General features: G+C 37.7%; 2 protein-coding genes across 3 annotated transcripts; both read right to left on the reverse strand.

Annotated features, from left to right (window-relative positions):
- Positions 1-1620: 1620 nt before the first annotated feature.
- Positions 1621-2524, reverse strand: LOC149007491 (ATP synthase subunit b', chloroplastic-like). The gene has a single exon (XM_089167352.1). The coding sequence runs from the start codon at positions 2424-2426 to the stop codon at positions 1758-1760; it is 669 nt and encodes a 222-aa protein (XP_089023478.1). The 5' UTR covers positions 2427-2524; the 3' UTR covers positions 1621-1757.
- Positions 2525-11305: 8781 nt separating this feature from the next.
- Positions 11306-14579, reverse strand: LOC149007492 (uncharacterized). Of its 2 annotated transcripts, none has more exons than XM_089166064.1 (5): positions 14114-14579; positions 13931-14030; positions 13602-13701; positions 12248-12327; positions 11306-12107 (listed from the first exon to the last, which is right to left on the reverse strand). In XM_089166064.1, exons 1-5 carry the CDS (start codon positions 14286-14288, stop codon positions 11831-11833), a joined length of 732 nt encoding a protein of 243 aa, XP_089022190.1. In that variant the 5' UTR covers positions 14289-14579; the 3' UTR covers positions 11306-11830. The 2 variants fall into 2 exon arrangements, with proteins under 2 accessions (XP_089022190.1, XP_089022191.1); XM_089166065.1 differs by having other exon boundaries at positions 14110-14579.
- Positions 14580-15719: the final 1140 nt, after the last annotated feature.

A 15719-nucleotide genomic window follows, 5' to 3' on the forward strand; every position in this document is an offset into this window, starting at 1 on the left:
TGTTGAACTTGCTGATTTTCCTGTTGTTTAGCATTTTCATCTGGAGAGTTGTACTGAAAATCTCCCTTAGGTCGGTCTTCTCTCGCTGGTGTTTGATTATTCCACCTTCTCGGCTGATCAGCGGCATTTCTTCTGTTGCCTCCATTTCGCCTTTGAACAAATTGATCCAACCTCCCCTGACTGATTAATCGCTCAATTTCATTTTTCAAAATTCTGCAATCATCAGTATCATGACCATGGTCCTTGTGATATCTACAGAATCTATTCGGATTCCTCTCGTCCGCCTTTGCTATCATTGGTAATGGTCACTTCATAATTCCTTGATGCTGAATTCGCATCAGAATTTCTGATCTTCTTGTGTTGAGAGGAGTATAGTTTTCCTGGAGTGGTCTTGGAATGTCCCTTCTGTATTGACGATCAGGAATATTTCTTGGAAAATTCCTGTTATTCCTCCGATCTCTCTGATCTCTCTGATCATCATCTTTCTTTTTAACTCCATTGCTGTCAGTTTTTTTCTTGCCTGAAGAATGTCTTTCATATTTGCATACTGGTTACAGCGAGTCGTCAGTTCCGCAATATTCGCCGGCTTGTTCATGATCAGGAATTCCAAAAGATGCTCATCTGTTAGACCTCTAAACATAGCATCATACGCTACTGCCTCATTCAAATTTTTAATTTGAATTGAATCCTGATTGAATCTCTTCATGTAACTTCGAACTGATTCTCCTGATTTTTTACGGATTGCAGCCAAATTATCAACAGTTTTGCTACTCTTCATACTACTTTGGAACCTTGACAAGAATACTTTCGTCAAATCCTTAATGGAATCTGGTAATAAGCTGAAGAACCAAGTTGTTGCAGATCCTTTCAACGAAGATGGAAATGATCGACACTTTAAAACATCAGAATTACCTGCTAGCATCATAACAGAATTGAACTGAGACAGGTGTTCCATTAGATCTGTGCTTCCATCATACATCGTGAATGTCGGAAGTTTAAAATTGCGCGGCAATGGTACTGACATAATATCTTTAGCAAATGGATTTTGGTTCATCATTTCCTCAACTTCTAAAGTGAGTTTAGAGTTTGGTTGATTCTAGAGACTTACCTTCTTACGAATCTTCCCTCGCTTTTATACTAGTTTTCCCGCTTATAACACTTTTTCAATCATAGCCATCGGATCATCGCTCCTCTTTGGACATCGCTGATCATCCTTTCTTTATCTCTCAATCGAACCCGGCTAAGATTGGTTTGACCGGTATAAACCGGCAGTGGGTATTTTAGTCACAACACCTTGATATCCACACAATGCCCCACTGAAAATATCAACAATAGGCATTTGGTAGTAGGCTTTCAGTTTGCTACTTCCATTACATTCTTAGGGAGATTAACATCATGGTTGATTCGCTGGCTAGAATGGCCTTAAGAACACCAAACTACTTGGGCGTTTGAACCCAGAGAATCTTAGAATTTGCTTCTTCTGCTTACTCGATTGATTATCTTAAATTCAAGTTTAAATTCCAACTATCCATTTACTACTTCTAGACATTAAGATCTTCACTTAAAACTCAATGATGAAGTTTTTTGTCACTTGGGTTTCACTTAAATTGGCTTCGAAAATGAATTCCAATCCTCAATTCCATATATTTCCATTGAGAAGTAAAGATGATTATGAGAAAATATTAAGAGTTTCAAACTCCAATTCTACAAATTTCTTAGAACTAAACAGAGTAATAATACACAAATTCTGGAAGAATTTAATTTGGTGAGACTGGGAGAACCTTCTTAACGATCTCGTCACTCAGAGCAGCAATCTGAGAATCAAGAGCCTGAATGGTCTCTTCTTTCTGCTTCTCCAAATTAGCAAGTGCTTCTGCAAGCTCTGCTTCAACCTTCTTCCTCCCCTCAGCCAATTTTTGCTCCACCTCAAGCGTAGTCTCCTTCTTCATCTGGTTCAGGGCCGCCGATATCTCCGCCCTTGCTGCCTTCATCACCGCCGCAGCTTGCTCCTCCAATTGCTTAATCTCTTCCGTGTTGTCCTTCACGCTGTTCAGCTTCTCCTTAATCGATGCATCCCTTCCATCCATGAATTTACCTAATGGAGTGAAATAGATCTTGTCAAGTGCTACCATAAGTAACAAGAATTCGATCATTATCGTTGGTAATGTCAAGTTGAAATCGAAAAGCGCTGCTTTCTCCATCTCGACGGCCATCGATGGAGGAGCCATTGCAAGAACTGCAGCAGCAATTGCAGCAGAAGATTTCAGGGAAGAAGCAAGAATCTGATTTGGGGTTTTGATTTTGAGGGGAAGTGAGATTTGTGGGAGTTGGAATTTAGGTTTGGATGTGGAGCCGCAGGTGATGGTTGAGATTGGAAGCGAAGATGTGATTAGGGTTTTGGAGGAAGCCATTATCATGTTGGCCATGGCAAACCTTCGAAGCTGTGGTGAGTTTCTTTTCGTTTCTCAAATCCGTTATCTGACTCCCTGTGCTTCGTTTTTGGTTACATTTTATTTCTATTTCTTCTCAATTTTCTTGTTTTCTGTCTTGACAGTGAAGGAAGAGGGGGAAAGGTCAGAATCTGAAAATCCTTATCTCATTCCATTCCACACCACACAAATTGGTGAGGTTACTATTGTACCGGTCCAACCACAGAGGATGGTTTGGTTCATTGAGTGATTTTAAAAAGTAATTAAATTTTATAAGTTAGAGGTCTTGGGTAGACCCGTAAATAGATTGGATTTGGCTTGGATATACCAATATCCGAATCCAAATCCGATTAGAAAAACCGTTATTTGAATCCGAATCTAATAGAAATTTAGAAAAGACATCCGAATTCGAATCCGAAACTTTGTTGGATATCGATAATAATCCGATTCGATAAACTATCCGACCATTGATTGGTGATTGTCATTTTTTTAATTTTTGTCTTCCGATTTTCAATGTCAGATTACCAACTATCGGTTTCCGAATCAGATTATTAGCCTCTTTTTTAGAGATAAAACATTTAATACTTTATTCTAACCGGATAATTTCCAATTTCATATTATCCATTTATCGATTACCGGTTTTCGAATCCGATTATTGTCCATTTTCAGAGAAAAAAATGTTGAATCCTTTACTCTATCAGAATAAATTTTTATCCAAATATTACCCAATCCGACAAGCAATTATCTGAATCCGAATCCGAATCCAGTTGCTTAACGGACGGATATAGATATTTTCCGGTAAAAAAAATTCCGGAAACAAATATCCTTAATGAATACGAATGCAAATTCAGAGGCAGATTTTAGTTATCCATTTACAGGTCTAGTCTTTTGCAAATTCTGATAGGGAAGAGGGCTGTCCTTCCCTCAGATTTTTATTTGCAATAGCTACAGCCGGCCGTTAGATTCTTGCATAGTTGCACGTACACAAAAATAGATTTGGCAATTGTGAGAAGAAATACGAAATTACACATTTAAATAGGAATTTTTGTTTCTACATTCAAAGGTTTAATATATTTTAATTTTGTAAAATGAAGTCCTTGAGTCTATTGATTCAATTCTCAAATTTCCCAAACCCTAGTGTTGGTGCTAAAATTGCCGATAGCCTTGAACCGCCACCTTCGCACCGAACTCCTCAGATCTAGACTGATCTGGTTGATTTGATTCCTTTGTGAGTCTCTCGTTCACTGGAAAATGAAACACACTAGTTAGAAATGGAGCCGATCGTCTTGATCGGCGTCGCGTCTCCGACGGTCTAGTTACAACACCTAGGTACAAATAACTCTTCGGTGACTGATGCCCCTGTTATAATTGTATGGTGACCCTGTTATAATTGTTGATTCGTTCTCATCACTTATGGGACTCGATTTGTTTCTTCTTTTTTTTTTTTTTTTTTTTAAAATCCGAAGAGTTTATATATAGGGTAGGGGGAATATTACAAATAAAGGTGCCGCTGGATGGATGCTAACCCAGGACATCCCCGTGGGAAGTTGGGCTTTGTAACCGCTTTACTAATCCACCATTTGCGACTCGATTTGTTTCTTGCAAATAAAGGTATGGAACTATGACTAGTGAATGCCAAAATCCTGTTGCTTTCTTTATGGGAGAGCAAAATGCTCCTATATTGGCTAGAAATTTCACTGGGAAGTGTTTACTTTCTTCTGATTTTGTGGGTTTATAATGTGATTTGTTGTATGATAAAGTTGCTTGACATTTAGTGAAAGATTTTTTTTTTTGGGTAAGACAGACATTTAGTGAAAGATTTAGAGTCTGCATCTCTAAGTCTCTGTACTGGGTTTGTAGAGTTTCTTGTTGAGCTTTTTGTGCTTGAACAGAGGGAGTCTACACAGCAAACTCTTAATATTGCAGAGAGAAGGCAGAAAGGGCTGATTGGGAGACAAAGGAAGTATCCATTCATGGAAAGGAACCTCTAGAATCAATTAAACGAATAGAAGAGAGTGATTGAAAGAGAAAGTTGAAATTGGAGGGAAATAGAAGTCAACGGGTTGCAGATTTGTATTTGACATCAAGTCTGAAGGAGAAAAAACCGGTTTTTCTCACAGAAGGATAGGATTTAATCTAGAGACTTATTATTCTAAATTTGAAATATATAATTTTAAGAAAGTAAAACAAAAAATGCTAATCTGTACTTAAGTCCTCGCATTTTAATTTATGACCACTGAATCTATTATTGGACACATGACAAGAATCTAACGCATGCTTCAGCATAGGGGTGTCAATTTATACTCCAAACCGTTAAAACCGAACCGCACCAGCCCGTTATAGCCCGAATCGGCCCGAACCGAACCTTAATGAGCCGTAGTTGAGCTGAGGGCTGTGGAGCCGTACCAACCCGAAACCGAACTGCAACCCGTTTTACAACCCGTTTTGTAATTTTACATTAAATAGTATTTGAATCATTATATTACCATTCGATAGTTGGTATAAACTTAAAAAAATTAAGCATGAATTTAAAGATCAAATGGTCATTTTACTACTTAATATCTAAGTTCTTGATTTCTATAGAATGGGTGGGTTTTTTTTATTATTGGAAATTGACCAATAGCAACATTGTTTTTCATATAATTTTCGCTTTTGTTGTAAGATGCTCAATTGTTTCTTCTTGTTCTTTTTCTTACACACCATAAACCGTTAGTCAACCTGAATCTAAATCATTAGCCCAAACTGTTAGTTAACCCGAACTCAAACCGAAACCGGCCCGAAACTGTTATTTTGCTAATGGGTTGTGTTTGGGTTAAGTGTTTTTCAGCCCGAAATCGCACTGTTGACACCCCTACTTCAGCAATTGCCTCAAATAAAAGTTCGCTTCTCTCACACTTCACCAGTATACATTTGGTCCATAGGTGAGTCTTCCTCTTAAACATGTGGGATAGAGATGTGAGGGTAACACAGATCTATATCAGTCAAGGTAGATGATCCAAATTCATCTCATCTTGGGTAAACCTCTTTCCACACTTTTCACCCTTCACAACTCCTGGGCCTATGAGCCCCTAGTCCATGTGATTGGGTCTGACAAAAATAAAATCAAACAAGAATTCGATTTTCTTTTCAATTTTCTATATACTTGTTAAAAAAAATCTTTTGCTTTTGTGCGGTTGTTAGGTTGCTACCAACAAATAGAATCTCTTCCTCATGGTAATATTTAGGGTTTAGAGAGAATGGGAATTGCCTACTAATAGGCTCCATATGCATGTCTAGTGGGAGTAAAGGTGTCAATTTATATTGTGTTCCATTTATTGATTCCATGTCGTATTGTACCAAATAAATATGGTAAAGTATCTTTATGACATAGTTAGACCATTTATTAAATGGTACAGTAATGGTAAACAAAATGATACAAATGAACCATACTGCACTAATACAATATTGAATATCAGAACCATTTTGTACTAATAAATATAGGTTATGACACACCTAACATGTGATATTCTATGTGAGGTAAATATACTTGATACAATACGAATACCATACCAAATATGGTTAAAGCAGTTAAAGACCCAACTTCCCTAGGGGAGGTATTGGGTTCGTAGGGTGAACCTCAGTTCCAAAAAAGAATATCAGTTCCATACCAAATTGACATCCATAGGTGGTGGGGAGTCACCAAAATCTAAGGGCATCCAACAATATGAGAACTTATGCCTCTAACTTCTAGAGGAGCAAGCCATAAGAATTATCTCTCAATCAACAAAATCTTGGATTAAAATCCTTTCCCTTTCACATCTCTCTGCATGGCAGTGCACCATCATAAGGTGACATGTGGATTATACTTATAAATAACTGAAATACATGGAGTTTTTGTGTTGGCGAAGTCAACGTTGTGTTTTGGTTTTTCAGCTCTCGTGATGGAGCGAGAAGCAATCAGGGATAGATTATATGTTGTATTTGAACTTTGTATTACTCAAGCTGTATTTTATTATGATTGCCTCTTAGCCATCAAGACCTTAAATGGCCAGGCCCATGATCTTGATTGGCCAAACCATGGCTTAGTCCAGGAAATTCAATGGTTGTTTGCATCCCTCCTTATGTATGTTTTCGTTATGTGAACAGGTATTGTAATAATTAAGTTGACTTCTTAGCTGTGGCGCAAAGACGTTCCAACTTAGTTGAGTCTAGTGGCTGTCACATCCACCCAGCCGGTACCCCATTTGGAATACCCGGGATGTGATCCACAGTCCAAGGATCAATGATCTGAAGTCCATGCCTCCCACATACACGGTAACACAATCATGAACAGTAATAATCAAGGGTAAAAACAGTTAATACTAAGTATCATGAATAAGATAAGATTAACTAAATCAGAGTGCAGAATATAGATAATAATAGAGTGTGATCAACATCATAAAGGGTGAGAAGGTGTGGTAGCCACCCTCTCAGAGCAGCGGAAAAGAAGTAAATCAAGTTAGTTACATATCCAAGTGTCACCAGAATAATCCAAAAATAAGTTAATTACAAGATCCAAGGTTCCACAAATACACCAGGGGAATGGGGCACTATGCTAGGGTTTCTTCTATACTAATGGTAGTCTCCTCAATAGTACGAATGAAGTAAACCCAATGCTGCCGCTCCCGCACAACTGTGGGGCTAACCCTGGTGCGGATAGTAATCCTCCTCGGCTCCAATATACGGATCCTCACCGACGCCACTACCCGGAGGGTAGTATGTGGAATCATAGTCCGCCTCATAGGAGGTGCCATCGTAATCTTCGGTACCTGGAATGTAATCTAAAACATTTGCACAAAAAGGAATGAGTTCGAAGAACTCAGCAAGGAAGTTATTCCATAATTAGAAATCATACACATTCAAAACATATAATAATGCAATGCGATATGGAACATATGATGCAGATAGGAGCCTAACTCTATGAATGCTAGTCTCTAGGGTAGACATGCTTTAAGTCATAGCACTGTACTTCTCTGGGTTGTCAGTCACTCTCCCATTTCCATATCTTGGGAATGCCCGGGGAAGATCGGTAAAGTCATCAAAAAAAGCCGTGGTAAGGGGATCGGTCACCGCTCTCTCACATCACTATTTGGTCAAGTACTGGCGCATGTCACAGTACAGCCTAGCCCAATGCAAGTCATCTACTCAGTCGGTCAAGTCAGATTCAGATACGTCCATTCCTCGCCCCCGGCGATCCTTTCCGGTATCCTTCACACTAGAGTCAGCGAAATTCCGGATTTCGGACTCATCAACCCTATTGGTCATCCATATATAGTAAACGGGAAGCTCTCAAGTCCTCTCACGGATTGGTTACCGGTCTTGAGCGCCCGTGAGCCCAAGTCTATCCATATGCAACTCTACCAATAAATGGCCCCTTTCAGGTATCCGTAGCATGGTTTATGTCCCCTACCGGATTGGCTACCGGCCTAGAGTGCCCATCCAACCATACACTACCACTGGTTGTTCGGTCTCAATGCCCTTCAGATTCGGGTCTGACACGACAAGGATGAACCTAGCCACACAACTAGACAATCCTATGTATGTCATCCAATAACTCGGGAGAGTGTCGATAGGCACCATCGGAGAACATCCCATACTATTCCCTCCGATGCCCAAGGACGAAGTGTCAGTAGGACACCCCCCAATTCCCAAGTTATACGTAAGCAATCACACATCCAATCTCATCATTTCTCATGCATCCAATGCATATTCATAATAGTAATCAAATCATGATATTGAAACGAATCATTATAAACATAAGCAAATCAAATGATAAAGTAGCACAACAAGAGTATAAAGATTTAAATGCTACTGTTCTAACACATATGTAACAGTCTCATAATGATTGAAAGGAAATTTAGGGATTTCATTCTTTAAATAAAGCACAGTTCAATATTTGATGACTTATATGTTTATGGATATAACCATCCTTACCTTGGATGAATTGATGATGAATTGAGAATACCAAGAATAGTCCAATAGAATTGTTAAGGCCCTAAACAAACATCAATAATAAGTTAGAAAAGAAGTCGGGAAGATCGGATGTCATTTGGGTCAAAAACGACCAAGGTTGTTATCAAGCAACAACTTTGGTCGATGGCCTTGGTCGATGGTATCGACCAAAAGGATCGACCAAAATTGTCTTCGAGACAGAATAGTGGATTTTGGGGATTTTGGTCCTAAATGAGTCTTCCGGTGTTCAGATCAATCTTAAACTTGGAGGCATACTTAACAATAGTAGTAGGACACTATAAATCAAGGAATTAACCCAATCCAATGGTCTAATTAAAAAGCCCCAATTTGAGCTATCATGTTCAAGTGATAAACATCATGGCATGAGTTGGAATTGATTGCATTGATGAGGAATAGCATGCAATAGTTAGAGGAACTAATAGAAATTCGATTGGAATCATATGGCAATGTTAAACATGAACATAATACACTCTATAGCTCAGTTTGATATCAAATGACATGATGTTAATAGGTAAATCATGGAATACATATGCTAGGCATGAGATAGAAGCATAGCATCAATGAATAGCTAAGGAAATCATGGATTGAACATGAGTAGGCACTTGGAGTGGTGGTTGCAAGGTTGCAGCACCATTCCCAATGTCTCATCAGCAAGGTGACAATAGAAAATAGTAGAAAATGGTAGGGTAGAGAGTGGAATGAGGAGTCATACCTTAGTGTGGAAGATGAAGACAAGAATCAATGATAAACTAAGTGTCTTTGATGAGGTACCCTTCACACTAACCAAGGAGCTGCTTTGGGAAGCTCTCCCCACGTTCTCAGGTGAGAAAATGATTGCAAAAGGGCTCAAGGCTCGAGGTTATATTAAATAGAAAAGGAATATTCCATTGAATCATTAACTTGGCAGACTGGGATATTTTGGTCGATGGTCCTTGGTCGATGGTATCGACCAAAAGGATCGACCAAAATATTTCCAGCAGAAAACTCAAGTTTAGAACAGCAACTTCAAGTAGGGATTTGAAAGGCTATACAAGGTCAAATTGAGTGAGGTTTTCTTCCACAATTCAATCAAGAAGTCTAGTTTCGGGGAATACCTTCGGATTGTGCACAGGAGGTCATTTGGTACATCAACCATATTAATTTTCTCCGATGCGCAGACTTTCCTTAAACACTGACAATGCATTTAAGCAAGGGGTATCATTGTCAATGTCCATGGGCTCGGTCTCCGAATCATGATCATCAATCAGAATAGTCCATAAATTCTTTTCTTCCACCGCTTCGGGTCTTCGGACTTGAATACAACAGTGGATCCGGGTCAGGGTCAAGGTTAGAATAGGGCTAGATATTACAGTGGCAGTCCCCCCTCCCCCAAAACATGTTTTGTAAATACTTCTCTCTCATCTTCTAGCGTTAGTCTAGAGAGCTTAATAGGATTTTCAAATTATCTGTAAAAAAAAATTAAAAAAAAATAAAAAAAAAGAAAAAGAAAGAAAAAAGAAAGAAAAGGAAAGAAAAGAGACAAGACCAACCTGTTTTGCTTCTATCGGCCCATTTTTGGGAACCCGATTAACGAAAAGTTCCTCAACTCCCACGACTTCCCTCTCTTTCTTTCTCTAGGGCTTTGTTTCCTCCATTGTTTCATCCATTTCTCCTTTTACCTTCTCCTCTTGTTTGTAAACCTCTTTTCCTCATTTTCTTTCATCCTCAAGTAGCAACCAAAATTCATCAAAGCATCTACAAAATTGCAAGACATTTTGTAGTTTTTTCCCTATTGGCTTCCTTAGATTCATCTACTGTTGTTCGCAGAAACAACGGTATAAACCGGGTTCACATCCTCTATAATTCTCATCCCCTACAATTCTTTGTAATTCATATTTAGGATTGTGACACGTGGCAGTTAATAATCCAACGGTTACAATCAAAATCCAACTAAAATTGAATCTAATGAATTTCTAAAATTTCTTTCAATTTTGTCTCTCATCTTTTCCTGAGGCTTGATTTTAGAAATTTATTAGATATAGTTTCTAATTGGGTTCTAATTCTGAACATTAGATTATTAACTGTCACGTATCGCAATCATAGATATGAATTACAGGATTTCAACCCATATAAACCACATATATGATTCTTTTGTTCCTTGCTTTATGCTTGCTTCTGTTTATTATTTTCATGAAAGTGGCTGCCGATCACTGTTTGGATTTGAGCTTCTTGGTCTTCTCATCCCAGATTTTCTATTTCATTTAATTTTCTAATACAGTTATCTATAATAATTTTTCGAAAGAACAAAAACAGAGGTAAATCCAACAAAAGAAAATTCATTATTCTGTATTGACTCAACCTATCGATTTACAATAACTCACAGTATGAAATAAACCGTCAACCACCAATGTTTTTCGTCACAAACTTCTCTATTTTTTTTTCTTAAAAGTTTGTGACCAAGAACATTGCTTGTCCATAGAATATATCAGTTAGTCTTTCACGTTCTCCTCCCCTTCTTGATCCCGAAATAGGAAAGCCGCTTCACAAATGAGTCCTGTAAACTAGAAACCGCCTTTTCTTTGATTAGTTTCCCAGATCACCTACCTCATGTGCTATTCTAATGTTTTTGCATTGCACATTTTGTGTGAGGCCCATGTAGAATCTACTAAAGGTCACATGTCTCTGAAGTAAAATCTATGTTTGTGCTATGTTTTTAGCTACTATTATTACTATGTCTCTCTTCTCTCACAATGGAGAAAGAGAAGCAAGACATGGAGGACAGGAAGTCTCAAATGAGAAAGAAGCCGCTGGAGTATTTGGTAAAACCGACCTAATATAGGTAAAACAGGCCATACAATTTAGTTTTTTTTTTTGAACATACAATTTTTTTGTATAGGGATGGTGATATCAAATATATCTTCTGCAAGGGTCGAATTGACAACCGCTTCATGTTTAATTTCAGTCATTTGTTAGGTATAATCCATGTGTCATCTTATGGTGGTGCACTCCTATGCTCAGCTGCACATACGCACGACAGAAAATTTGTTTCTTCTTTGTTTTTCCTCTCTTTGGAAGATCTTTTAAAGTTTGGAACAGCAATTGGTATTTACCTACGGAAGTTGACATTGTTGTTGATCTCTTCTAGAAGTCATAAGTTTAAATACTGAAACAGTATAAGACTTAAGTTACTGATTCTTCATTTTAGGCAATAAGGAGTATTTCGCCCATCAGAACCACCGCAATTCTCTTGGGCAAATCATTGATTTACCCATCTGCTATTGGACTTCCAAAATGATGTTGGGAGCTCGAGCCATGGACCTGGGCATGAAAGCTTCATTTCCATGCATCTTTTATCGAACCAACAAGAAGATGCAGAACTTTTCCCCATCCCCCTCTGTGTGCTTCTATCTACAGGATTATAATTATTCTCTTCAAAGCAGAGAAGTCTCTGTTCCAACTCTGAAGTAATCCCCTGCAAATCTTGCGGATTTGTTACCTGACCTCAACTTCCTACTCCATAACCTTGAGTATGAGAGCCAACCTCTAAGGAGCTGTGATAATTTAAAATCGGATTGGCAAATAAAATCTCGGGTCGCACCATCTTCATGATGGCTGTATATATCCTTTCCTTGTTGATCACCAAAATAAGCATTATAACCCTGATTATCCTCTCTGTATAGTTCCTTCCTTTCTTCTGGGGAATCTGATCTGTGGAAAACACATCCAAATCACAAAATATGTTGGAAACATAACAAGGTACAAACTCAGAGTGGTTAATGACGAAAAAGGGAAAACAAACAAACGTAACTGCTATCAGAAATGGCAATACAGAACATGAAAAACCATACCTTGTTTCTTCGTCATAATTGATACTTCTAGAACTCTTCATTGCGTTGTAGTTGATTGAAAGATGCCTAATAAAACAAAGCTGCATGAAAACAACATTAGTAAATGAAAGAACACCTGCGCTACACGGCTTAGCATTTGTTAAATTCAACTATTCAAGGAAGAATGAAGATCTGCAGTTTTGTCAACAAAGCTGACTGCGAAGATACTCTAAGTGGAAATTGAGGTGCAGGAGATAAGAATTAAAACAGCAAATGGGCAGGCTTATATTCAAATGCTGGGAAGCAGATAGCACACATCAAAAGTAATTCAACACAAGATGCACTCGGGTTTGGGTATGCAACAGGCTATCAACGTATCCGATCAAAATCGTCCCAAACTGTCTGGACTGGACTTAATAGGGAAAGAACCAGGGTTAATCAGAATCAACATCATACTAGCCGATTCTGATCCAACTTTTAAATGTTGCTTCAACATGATCATATGCATAAGCCCAACAAAAAGTCTAATTCAATCCTTCGGAGTAATACATAAACAGATAGGAAGATCCGGGATTAGAACTTGAAATTTGAATTAGCCTCATTTCTTTTCTCCACCAGATGTTCTTGGTACATGTACCTGTACATTCAAGAACAATTGTGTCCAAGTTATATTTTGACATGTTTCCTTTCATAAATTACTATTTCACATCTTCATTCCTATCATATTGCAGATGCAAGCCTGTTTCTGTATGGATCATTTCATAATTAATAATAACTATTTCCAATTAGTATCAGATCTCCAATGCTATCTCCAATTGGTGTCAATTATGGCCATAAATTCAATGCAAGAAGTGCTCATTAAAATCAAAATTCCCTCACTCAAACAGATAAGGTATTTATCCTGCTTGCAAATACAATATTCCAGTAAGATTCTTCACAATTATATACTGAAAGACTTGTAACAGTCAAATAAGAAGCCTTTTGGAAAGGTTTGTTTTAGGACAACAGCATAGCGTCTAGACATCAGTTCCCCTTCCCCTCCAACCCCCCTCCCCCTTCCATTTCTGGAGATAAGAGAGAGATTCATTAGAAAGAAGGAGAGAAGGAAAAGAAGGAATGACCAAGCTATGATTCAACAACAGACACTGAAAACTCTCTGGGTCCTAGTCTCTAACAAGCAAGAACAGTTAACACATTAAATCTGGCAATAAAATACATGTCAAAAGTCAGTAGCTGATGAGAAATCTGCTATAACCTTCATGACTGAAGTTCAAAAGCGATCAAATTAAACATAAAATAGAATGTTATGTTAACTGAAATTCGTATTTTAGACAGGGAGAGAGAAGCATTGAGTATAAATAATTGAAATCTGCACCTGATCACCATCGTTGATTCCAAAACTTCTGATAGAAGCCTTGTCATTTATTAGTTTCCGATTTTTAAAGCATAAGCAGAAATGACCCCATACATGTGACCTGCATTGTCGGATTCGAAAAAGATGATCAACTTTAAATGCATGCAATTTCGAAATCAAAACAGAAAATTTTAATTCCATCCATAGAAGATTCAATAAATTGACAATTTTAAAGGTCATAATACAACTTATATTAATTCCTGCCCTGTTTTCTGCTATGGTAGGAAAAACTATTGATTTAAGCTGCTACAGTAAATCCAACAATTGTTTGAAATAGGAATCCAACTTACCAAGAAATTTTGCCCCGACCTTCCTTTGAAGAAAAAATAAAGAAATACTCAATTGCCTGCCTGAGTTCATCGACTGAAGCCGTACCCGCAACTTCAATTTCTGCAGAAACCAAAGCCTAAATCAATCCACATTATTTCTTTCATTGCAGAGCATAGAGACAGCGAGACATAGAGATAACCTACCAAAGGAAGAGCCATCCAATTTGAGAATAGTAAGGTTGAAGAGCTGTTGAGGAAGTTTGTCATAAGAGAAACTCCGCAGAGGGCCAATACACGAGCGAGTGAAAGGGGGTGAACCGCTTTCAATATCATCAAACGAGGAAAATCTGGAAACATCTTCTTGCTCAATGCTTAGCATTTCCTAGTCACTCCTTGAAATTGAGAAAAAAAGAAAAAAAAATCAAATTTCTTTGACGAGTATAGGGTATTCAACTCCTTCGGAAAACGTTTCTTCGCTTTGTTAGGGGTTTGGGGTTTTGTGTAGAGTAAAAAAAGAGTTGCAGAAGCGAAAGAAAAGGAAAGAAAAGGTGTGACGATGGAGAGAATCCCACTGGATTATCGGTTTTTAGTCTTTAAACGCGTGAAGATCACAACGTGTCTTTCCGAATTCAGGGAGTTTGTTTGGCTTTGAAGGCGGAGACCGTTATTGACTTTCAGATTCGGGAGATTCTGCTTCAGTGTATGTATGTGTGAAAAGTGATGGGCCCAATGGGTTCATTTTATTCGTCTATTATGGGGCTCCACGGGCGTGCTGCTCAATTATTGTGCAGCAAACCTATGGTCCATATCAAAGCTTGTGATCGAGATAAAATCAAAATCACTCATTTTGTAGTTAAACTCTACAGAAAAGATCACTAACACGAAATGAGTGGTCGATATTTTGTTTTGACGACAAGTTTCGATCAAGACAAGAGTTGTAGGTGCTGCACATTACTGAAGCAATTTCTCTCTTGTGGCCTAAATTGAGGGCTAATTGGAAACTTAAGCCCAGCACAGCTCATTAGTTACCAACCTCAGAATTAAGGGTAAGATAATGAGTTCGGCCACCTCCTTTCCTAACGCTTTTTCATCCATGTGAGATTGACATCCGTGTGAGATTGAAAGGTCCCACTCCTGAATTATTTTATCAGTTTCAGACGCAGACCCCTTACAAAATGTGTGGTATTCAAAGTCTTAGACAACCATGAGTCTTTAAAAGGGTTTAGATGTAACACTTCTAGGGCAGTGGCAGAGCCACTAAGCCCCCGGTTCTTTTAATATTTTTATTTTTTATGTTAATTTCTTTCCTTTTTTAACTCTTTTCTCTTCTCACATGTGAAATATTACTATTTGGCCTCTATCAATACTGAAAACAAATTTTAAAGATAAAATAATGAGTATAAATATCATCCCTAGTGAAAAATTAACTCCTCAATCCCTATTTATTCTCCACTCTCTTCTCTTGCACATTTTTTTTCCTATTTATTCTTTTCTCTTTCTATAAACGTGGGTTAAAGAAAATTTTTGAAAAAAAAAATCTTATTAGATATTAAAAATGTAAATCTAATTAGAAACTAACTTTTCAATCCTTATTTGCTCTTTCCTCTCTCTTCTTTTCTTCCTATTTATTCTCCTCCGTTTATATTTTTTTTATTTTGTTGGGTAGAATTCTTTCTTCCTATTTATTATTCCCTTTCTATAAGCGTGGGTTAAGGAAAATTTGGAAAAAAAAATCTTCTCTACAATTAGGTACTCTTTCTATTTCTCATTTTATTTATTTATTTATTTTCTCATTTATTTGTTATTCTTT

This window comes from Hakea prostrata, chromosome 8 (assembly GCF_041222555.1).
Source record: "Hakea prostrata isolate BN-2017 chromosome 8, UWA_Hpros_2, whole genome shotgun sequence".
Lineage (NCBI taxonomy): Eukaryota > Viridiplantae > Streptophyta > Magnoliopsida > Proteales > Proteaceae > Hakea > Hakea prostrata.